Here is a 10845-nt window from a genome sequence, read left to right as displayed (position 1 = left end):
AGAAACAACTGAGCCACAGTCAGAGCTATTAGAAGGATTTTGCAATTCAACAGCGAGCGAGTTTACACTGAAACACTGCAAGGGAACCTATACCGTATTGGATTACTGATTTGCCAAGGACGCTTTGTAAAACCTTGATTCGGGAATATACTCATTGGAGATTATCCTTGTGGATTATACAATTAACGAATTTCAATATGACTCTGGAAGAACTGGGATGCAATATCACTGAGAAAAAGTAAGTTATTGCACATTTGTCGCGCAGAATAGCCCACAGCTTGCTGCATGCATAGTGTGTACATTGACAATCGGCTAGATGGTTTGGCAGTGGAACGTGAAATATAGCCTCAGCACTGAATAGTGCCCAGTGCATCAGTTTAAAGTAGCCTATTCGAAATTGTGGTGCATGACTAACATAATTTATTTTTCTTGAAGGATGGAGACCGTGAGTCAAGCACTAGAAGAGCTGCTGGTGGCAGCGCAGCAACAAGACTGCCTGACTTTGGGAGTCTACGAGTCTGCAAAACTGATGAATGTGTAAGTGTTATTGTAAATTCTATCATATTATTGCCCATTTCGTAATATGGGTCAATGCAACATAGCTGCAACCATGATGCGCTATTTATCTATATTTGCTAAATCGAAAATATAATTAATGTGCTATTCTTTCTTTCTGCAGTGATCCTGATAGTGTAGTCTTGTGTGTTCTGGCGACGGATGAGGAAGACGAGGATGACATCGCACTGCAGATTCACTTCACGCTCATCCAAGCCTTCTGCTGCGACAACGACATCAACATACTGAGAGTCTCCGGCATCAGGCGCCTCGCTCAGGTTCTTGGCGAGCCAAGCACCGTTGACAGCAACGGCAACGAGCCCAAAGATCTGCACTGCATCCTTGTCACTGTAAGTACAGCCTGCTGTCTTCTTATTTTGATTACATTGAACGCGCAATAGGCCTCGAGCATAGTTATTAATCTTGTGCTTATTGTTAATATTGAATACATCAAAATAATCGAAATTCCCTAATGTCATCATGATTTTCTCATTGAAGACATACCTAACGATATCTCCCACTTTTTGTCTACAGAACACCCAGTGCCAATCTCTGAAATGCCAAGCGTTACAGGACGTGGGCAACTACTGCGAGGAGAGCCGCTGCAAGAACCAGTGGGTGCCTTATCTGGCCCTGCAGGAGCGCTGAACTAACGACCCTCGCTGAGAAACGTGAAAGTAAACAAGTCGTGAAACTAAACAAGTCGTCATTCTTCAAGAATGAGAAAGGCATTCAAGGGGCATTATCGATAGGCCTGTGTCTGCCTACCCCTTGCCGCTACCCAGTGACGGAGCTGGGAATGCGCATGTTCCAAGGGACAATGCACATGCATCCATAACGCATCGGACCCCAGTTCTCATCCTCTGCGGAAAGGAAAAGTATCCGCTGGAGTGGGGAGTAAAGACGAACTGTAGAGAAGACTCACTGCTGTTTGCCCAGCCATTTTGGAGCAACCGTGGGCGGCAGCATAGCGTGGGAACTGATTTGCAGTTTCGTTTATGCAGAGGAGGGACAAAGCAACATAATCACTGAGAATACAGACTTGAAACTGGGTTTAACCCTATGCTATCCGACGTGGAAGTCGGGGTATTTATGATGAAATGCAATGTGAATAACTTCAGTGCTCTACTGTTGGATGTTATGAGCATCGAAGAAGTGTCTTCAGAGCAACAATGCATATGGATTGTTATTGTGTGAAATATATCGATCAGGTATTCTGGCTACACTCATAGCCCAATGTCTGTCAGTTAAGAGGGTCCAAACTTTGCCACAATGTATTTGACATTGACACATCAAACTAATGTATTGTTATTATTTAAGTTGAACTGAGTAATATATGACAGTGAACTAACTGCATTGCTGAATTTAATGTTAAACCTGTTTGAATAAATTATTGAACTGAACGTTTTAATTCTCTGAGTGCTTTATCTTGTGGGAAAGGGGGGTGCAATACTGTAATACTGTACAGTATTGTACATTCTGGACTTCACTCCAGCTGTGAATCAATCAGACAGTGATTAGTAGGCCTATACATGCTTGATTAGGCAATACATTCTTTTATATTCACCTGTGTCCTGTCTGAAATTCAGACTTGGAAACAGCAACACTTCTTAAAACAGTTGAAATGCTGTACTTAGATGTTATACCATTTAATCTAGGCCATAAATAAATCATATGTAACCTATATACTGTTTCTACAAGGACGGAGTTTGAATTGACACCCATCCTAATGTATATGAACTATGTTATAACTAATGTTATAACTAACTAATGTCTTGCTATTGCTCACCAAAATGTTTGCTTCACAACACCATTATTACATGCAATCTTACACTTTCATGCACATTGTTGAGATTTACTGTTTATTTCAGGCCAGACAGTAGCTTTCTGATGCTGTGATGCGTCCACAGTAGCCTACAGTTTGATATCCAGAACGCATTCATCACTCAAATGCCATGCACAGATGGCTGAAAGCATCTGATGTCTAAGTCCCTAATCGGCCTATATGTAAAGAATGGATCCCTTCAACTGAACCATAGGTGAATAGTTTCTTGTGCAGTTCATATAAAAAGTCAGGTCAAATTCCATTTAGGGGTTTTTGTTGTGTAAAAAGATAAATATGGACTAACCAAATTGGTTGAGACAAGGCAGTACTGTAGTTTCAACCGGATTTTCTCTCACAATAGGCCCTCAAGGAGGAACTAACTGATGAAAGCCAGGATTGTGGCATAGCTCATGGCATATCCTCCTTCCTTATATTGTTGGCTGAATTTAACCTCTTTCAAAACCACTTGTGCAAACCAACAGTGTGTATATGCGTGTGGGTTTACAGGTAGTTGAGGGTGCAGCCACGTCTCCTGGCTTACTGGTAACTACGTCACATCCTGGATGTGACATCCTTAACGTGGTGACCAGTACTGTTGTGACACCCTGCCCCGGAGGGGATTGTGACTCCCTATAGGGCCAGTGACGTGGGACACTTGTTTGACTTGGCAGCTGTCCTGAACCATTCGTGTGCCTCAGAGTACAGCGAGAAATTATCACAGACAGCAGTTAACTTAATGTCTTTGAAAGCACACTTCTCTGACAAACACAGGATCCGCCATAAAGTGGGCCTGGCTAGGACACCGGGAACAGACAGTTGGTTGATGTAGATAAGGCTTAGGGTTTGTGCCATCACAGGTTGGGACATCAGAGAAGACAAGGATGCCACTGGGTTAAGCACTCACTGGTTTGACTTGTATTGAGCTGTAGCCTAGTAATAATGTTGTAGTAGACAATTAGCGCCAAATATTCTCGCCAAGTAATTGGACAGAGAGCTGCAATATAGACTAAGAAAAGCTGCAGAATGCAGAGGGGATTCATGGTCATAAGCAAATGCCTCTGGGGAGGGAGGGGAACAAGCTAAACTGTACATCTGCAGTCCAAAACTACATCGTGAAGGCTATACTACGTGCCCTTTCAATATATAAATGCCTATGTCCAAACAGTGAGCATAACCTAATGTATAACCACTGTAACTACACTTGCAAGTTTCTATCAAGAAGAGTGAGGCAGGGATGTCCTCTGCAGATGAAAATAGACAGGGGGCAGGCAGGGAGAGAAAGTGAACCGTGAAAGTAGCCCTAGTAGTAGGTGTGCTGGATCATTGGTCACACACACTATAATTAGGTCACTATGGTAACCACAGGTCAGTGTCCAAGACTAAATAGGCCGTAAGCTGGTATGATAAGGCTTTAGAATAGCCTGTGTCATTCATCCCTGCAGCACGTTGCACATGTTGGGAGGCGTTACATGTAAGCAAACATACCATGACAAGGAGCCCTGGGTAGCACTGGGCTGGCTTTTGCCATAAACATTTACTCTCTATCAGCAGAGCATGTGATTTAGAGTTTAAAATGTAATCCAGTGTGTTGCTCCAAGGTATGCATCATACTTGTGTACTGGCTCGTGGCTGTCCTGCAACCAGACAGACATCCAAACAAATGGCCCTTTGAGTCTTCCACATGAGGCGTGTGTGTGTGTGTGTGTGTGTGTGTGTGAGAGAGAGAGAGAGAGCGAGCGATCTACATTTGAAATTGAATCACCCTTCTAGCCATTAAGATGTATTGGAATAAGAGAGGCAAGCACATGAGGCACCGTATAGCCGATATGCCTACTTCTGTAGACAGGTAAGACAGGGATTTTACAACCAAATTAGCTCCGATTGATCCTAAAATAAAGTTTCATGCATTCCTTAAATAGAAGGAAGTAAGAGTTGCAAGAGACACAGGACGATTATAGAAGTGTTCATTCTCAGCATCATGCCCAGATCTGAGCCTATTTCTGCTCCACTTTAATGGAGGGGGATGGCCACATACACATGGCCATGTACACCTACAACGTGAATCCGTAAAACCTGCGTCACATTGCCATAGAAACTGCAAAGGGTAGCCAGAAAATCGTTGCTGGCTCTCTATCGGTGTATCAAGACGTTTTCTTTTTAAAATAATGATCACAACCTGAACCAATCGCATTTGGCTACTGACGTGTATTCCACGACGTACGGGTATCCTCCGGATTCGTCATTGTCCATGTATGGGTGGATTTGAGACACTGGATGCTGCGTAACAGTCACACAGAGATGATGAGTCATAGCACAATTGAGAATTCCTGCCTCTGCTGCTTATGCATGCATGATGCTGAGAAATGTGTGTGGGCTTTAAAAATAAATGTGTGTGGGCTTTAGAAAAAACGAACTAATCAATAAATCACGACATATCCCTGAAGGAAAACGTTATTACAATACTGAGTATTATTAGAAGTCACTCAGGACATGGAAATTTGCCATTATTTGCTCTAATTTAACATATTTGTTATTGTTGTTTTAATTACACATCATCACCACATCATCACTTTGAGAGAACGAGAATCACCCACGGACTCCTCCTAGGTTGTCACGTCTTGCACCTCGTGCCTGGGATTGTCATGTCTAGATGGAATACCGCTTTTGCCAAATTTAGTCAAAAGTGTATTTGTTTTAGCATTTTAGCTAGCCCTGACTTTTTTCCTAACCATAACCTAATTCTCATAACTTGCTACGTTCATTATCATAGCCTGCTGCGTAAATTTTCCTAAACCTGCTACGAAAAGTCAATATTGACAATCGCTATATCCCTTCTAGACAACACCACCTGGAAGCAGCACCGCTGGAATGTAAAGAATGCGGGTGGAGTGGCGCGAAAAGTGCTCCCGGGTTTCTTTTTCAAACGTGCATTTGCATGGCCCAATATGGCGCTCTTTTCCAGCGCGAAGCATTGTAGGCAGGCAAAAGACACACACACACACACACACACACACACACACACACACACACACACACACACACACACACACACACACACACACACACACACACACACACACACACACACACACACACACACATTGGAGCTAAGTAAAAGGGAATTTAAGATAAGAGCTTGATTTATAAAATGCAATAGAACAATTCAGTGAAGCAGCAGACTATATGATTGGGGATAATCATGTGTGTGCAAATGCCAAATCATGAAGGATCCCAATTAGGCCTACAAAAGCCATAATCTAATAGAGTAAACTGCAGAAATAATACTGCCTAATAAAATAATAGAAATCAAAGTTTATTTGTCGTGTTCACAGATTTGCAGATATTATCGCAAGTGTAGCAAAATGCTTGTGTTTCTAGCTCCTACAGAGCAGTTACTCCTAACAATACAAACAATGCACACATAATCTAGATTTAAAACAAATAATAATAAGAAATTAAGAAATATCAGAATGAGCAATGTCAGACACCGGAATATAAATATATATATATATACATATAATGGTGTGTAAAGACAGTATGGACAGTACATGAATATAACATGGGTGTACAGCAGAATATATATAGGATGAGCTGTGATTAGAATACAGTATGTACATATAAAGTGGGTTAAACAGTACGTGAACATTATTAAAGTTACAAATGTTCAATGACTCTATGTACATAGGGCAGCAGTCTCTAAGGTGCAGGGTAGACTACCAGGTGGTAGCCGGCTAGAACAGTGGCTAAGGTTCAGGGCAGGGTACTGGGCGTAGGTTAGCCTGTGGTGACTGTTTAACAGTCTGATGGCCTGGAGATGGAAGCTGTTTCTCAGTCCACGATCAGCTCCTTCGTTTTGTTGACGTTGAGGGGAGGTTATTTTCCTGGCATCACTCCGCCAGGGCCCTCACCTCCTCCCTGTAGGCTGTCTCATCATCACCCAGGCCTCCCATGGCTGCACCCTTGCCCAGGCATGTGAAATCCATAGATTAGGGCCTAATGAATTTATTTAAATTGACTGATTTCCTTATATGAACAGTAACTCAGTAAAATCTTTGTAATTGTTTCATGTTGGGGTTATATTGTTGTTCAGTATGAGTCCATAAGCGTTCTATAAATACACTATTAGTTTGTGTTTCTTACATCTGCAAACAGCTAGTTTGTCTTTTCTTAGCAAGTTTTAGCTAAATCCTGTAATCCGCTAATGCTAATCACTAGTTAGCTGGATAGATACCTAGCTAATAAATGTTTTGAGTTAGAGCAAACATAGCTAGCTAATACAGCCTGATACCAGTGCCGGTGTAGGCCTAATTGGGATGTTGTTTGCGCAACAGTATCTTCTAAATCAAAGAGGAATAGGCAAAGCATGAATATGTTGGCCACATGAAGAAACATTTAATGTAGCCAAAGATTATAGGGTCCCCCATGAAACACTGACCATCACTTTGGTTCCTACTCTTTCACAGTAACTCCTCCCTGGCATTTTCATTCATTGTCATGTCAAACAAAACTGTATTCAAAGTGCCCACTATTATTTATATTCTAACAATAGAATTAGAATAAACATTTTATTTTGATGATTCCAACAGTTCACCCAAAGCCAAATCGCAATTGCAACATTTGTTTAAAAATAAGGCCTCGTTTTTTTGCCCATATTGTGCAGTCCTACCTCCAGTGTGGGAATGATCTCAAATTAGTGCAGGAAATGAAGAAGTTGATGGAAATGCATGAAATAGTTTTGGGTTGATGTTTAATTGAACAGTAGAAAACTATCAGAATGGAGAAAGACCCCTTAAATTCACTCAGAATTGATGTGTTGCCACCGTAGGGTCACGCACTACTCATAAATCAAATGTAGAACTTTTAATATTCAAAAACATAAAATACAGTCAAATATCGACATTTCATAAAAAATAAAAAAAATACTGTGATATGATATTTTGGCCATATCGCCCAGCCCTAGTCTAGGGTGTTGGGTAAGGTGGCGATGATATGGTCCTTAACTAACCTCTCTAACCTCTCAAAGAATATGCCTAATGGAATAACACTGCTTGTCTCTCATTACCATCTCAAACATAGACAGCTTTTTATGCAATTAATAATATAATGAGTTTAAAATAATTATAACATGCTGTTCTATTACTTTAGTTGGCATTGAGTGTACTTAATATAGCAGTCCTTCCATGCAATACATGTTATGTTCCGAGTGCAGTAAAGTAGAGTCAGACTATTCTAAAGTGTGTAGAATGAGAGACTGGACCGAGACGTGCAAAGGAAAACAGCTGAAAGAGAAGTTTGGTTTTCTCTCCACACTGACTGACAGACAGACAGAAGGAGTTGGAGACATACTAGCATAGCCTACCACCCAGTTTAGCCTACTTTTTAATGCTCACACACATAAAGCCTTGATCTGTGTGTGCAGCTGTGATGGCTGCCACCCACACAGCCACTGTGTCTGTCTGCCTTCTAGTGTGTCGGGGGAGGTCGGCAGGTACAGAATGTCTGCTGTCAATGCCACTCATAACCCCAGAGTCTCATAGCCCCACTACCACCCATAGCTAAGAGACAGTGTAGTCAAGTAACGTTCACCTAGACGAGCGCCAGACTAGAGTCTGAGGTCACAGAAAAGCTGCTTATAAACAGAAATGAAAAGACACCAGGCGCGTTTTATGATCTCATGCCATGCTGCAATCTAGACCAAATCAAACAGGCGCTACGCAAAGAATCCCATTTGTTTTATCATCACCCCATTCAACACTTTAATCAGACTAGGATCAATGCTTTGTTTAAACATCATAAAACTGTAGCGGAGTAGTGCTAAACCGGGCCTCAATTACACAAAGAGAAAGGAGGTTTACAGCAGATGTGAGTGAACAGAGTGTTCTCTCTGCCACTGTTGTATGGCGGTCATATGGGTACTCAATATCGAGAGAATGGGGTCAACACTGAAGTGTCAGGAAATGAAGAAACAATGAGAGGTTATTTTGGTACAACATTCCCCCCAGGCATGTAACAAGGCACCGCATGGTGCTGATAAAGTGGTGCATCGTTGAACTTGGTCTGACAGACTAACTGCGTCTGGAACTGTCCTTGCCCACAGGTTCCAGTTGACTCAAGACACAGAGGCTGCAAGGGAGTGGATAGTGTTTTGCTGTGTAGGGCAGGTCCCATAGCAACTACGTCAATAGCACACCAAACAGTCTAGAATCATGTTGTTTGACTTTCCCTTGTTAAACTATTGCTAGTTAAGTCCCCTGTAGCCCCTCAGTGAAAAAAAGAGCTTAGCATAATGACAATGAACCATGACAAAGCAACAATGCAAGTGCGTGAGCAAAACCACAGAACGAATACACACATTATTGTCAACTGAGCAGGTGTACTTGAAGTAAAATGGCAGAGTTTGAATCAAATCAAATCAAATCAAATTTATTTATATAGCCCTTCGTACATCAGCTGATATCTCAAAGTGCTGTACAGAAACCCAGCCTAAAACCCCAAACAGCAAGCAATGCAGGTGTAGAAGCACGGTGGCTAGGAAAAACTCCCTAGAAAGGCCAAAACCTAGGAAGAAACCTAAAGAGGAACCAGGCTATGTGGGGTGGCCAGTCCTCTTCTGGCTGTGCCGGGTGGAGATTATAACAAAACATGGTCAAGATGTTCAAATGTTCATAAATGACCAGCATGGTCGTATAATAATAAGGCAGAACAGTTGAAACTGGAGCAGCAGCACAGTCAGGTGGACTGGGGACAGCAAGGAGTCATCATGTCAGGTATTCCTGGGGCATGGTCCTATGGCTCAGGTCCTCCGAGAGAGAGAAAGAAAGAGAGAATTAGAGAGAGCATATGTGGGATGGCCAGTCCTCTTCTGGCTGTGCCGGGTGGAGATTATAACAGAACATGGCCAAGATGTTCAAATGTTCATAAATGACCAGCATGGTCGAATAATAATAAGGCAGAACAGTTGAAACTGGAGCAGCAGCACAGCCAGGTGGACTGGGGACAGCAAGGAGTCATCATGTCAGGTAGTCCTGGGGCATGGTCCTAGGGCTCAGGTCCTCCGAGAGAGAGAAAGAGAGAAGGAGAGAATTAGAGAACGCACACTTAGATTCACACAGGACACCGAATAGGACAGGAGAAGTACTCCAGATATAACAAACTGACCCTAGCCCCCCGACACATAAACTACTGCAGCATAAATACTGGAGGCTGAGACAGGAGGGGTCAGGAGACACTGTGGCCCCATCCGAGGACACCCCCGGACAGGGCCAAACAGGAAGGATATAACCCCACCCACTTTGCCAAAGCACAGCCCCCACAACACTAGAGGGATATCTTCAACCACCAACCCACCATCCTGAGACAAGGCTGAGTATAGCCCACAAAGACCTCCGCCACGGCACAACCCAAGGGGGGGGGGGGGGGGGGCGCCAACCCAGACAGGATGACACCACATCAGTGACTCAACCCACTCAGGTGACGCACCCACAGTTTGATCATCCTATAACAGTATCTGGTGAGGGCAGAAACCTTTCTATCAAGTGTCAACTTAGCACAGCCGTGGAATTGGCTTTGGACACGTGACCTCCTTCCAAAAAGGTCCTCAAATGACCGGTTGACCTGACCTTTCGACTCTCTCACATCTAGGCTTCTGGGCACTCATAAAATATCCACACTCCCTCACTGCCTGAAGCATGAGTTCCATTGAAGCATGGGCCAGATACCTTTCTGACTTGGAAGAAAAAGTGCCAAAAGTGAAATGACTCCCTTCAGTGTCATTATTGTTTTGATGTTGATGGTCAGGGATAGGTTTTTTTTAGAAGTGCTTCAACCCCCAAAGACTTGAAAGCAGCAAAGGTAACATAGCGTCAGTGGAGAGTGTGATTGTGTGAACCCTGCGATAATAGGACCTATTGTGCAACATGATCTTCTGGCACAGAGAGACAATGCCTCGCTGTGTGTTACAACAGTCCCTCTGCAAAAATGGTGGAAAATGTTTTAGGAGCTACCCTGAGGCCTCTGGCCGACACACTGAAGAGCACAATAGCTGTGTTCATGAGAGTGTCTCCGCACGCAGGCTCCACTGCAGGACAGGGCGGCTGCCGTCTGGAACTGTGTATGCTGAACCCAGCTGACGTCAAGCCAGCCGAGCTGTAAAAAAAAAAGAAAAACTGGAACAGGAGACCTTTTCTTTCCAGCGTAGCCTCGCTCTGCCCCATTGAAAGTTGCTGACAGAATTAAATCAGCAAGACTCCAGCTAAAAATAGAGGGCTGAGAGGACTGGGCTATTTTTAGAAGGCTCAGGCTATATTTAAATGTAAAGGGAGTGGTCCGCGTTTTAGACTGGGCCGTCCTGAAGAAGACCAGAGGGATTTTTAAATTTCCTCTCCTTTAAATTAAAAAAAAAAATCCAACCCTCAAGGTTCATTTTTTCCCCTCCACCTCAAATGGCTCTTTCTCCCTCTGAGCAA

At 43.1% G+C, this 10845-nt stretch overlaps 1 protein-coding gene across 1 annotated transcript; it reads left to right on the top strand.

The window, feature by feature from the left end:
- Positions 1 to 1956, top strand: ga45b (Growth arrest and DNA-damage-inducible protein GADD45 beta). Its single transcript, NM_001160537.2, is given in 4 exon segments — positions 1 to 238; positions 436 to 537; positions 680 to 905; positions 1090 to 1956. Coding segments are annotated over 4 exon segments (483 nt in total). The 5' UTR covers positions 1 to 197; the 3' UTR covers positions 1204 to 1956.
- The last annotated feature ends 8889 nt before the right edge of the window (positions 1957 to 10845 follow it).

Source organism: Oncorhynchus mykiss, chromosome 1, assembly GCF_013265735.2.
Source record: "Oncorhynchus mykiss isolate Arlee chromosome 1, USDA_OmykA_1.1, whole genome shotgun sequence".
NCBI classification, from domain to species: Eukaryota; Metazoa; Chordata; class Actinopteri; order Salmoniformes; family Salmonidae; genus Oncorhynchus; species Oncorhynchus mykiss.
The sequence above is the reverse complement of the archived record's forward strand: the minus strand, read 5'-3'. Positions and strand labels throughout refer to the sequence as shown.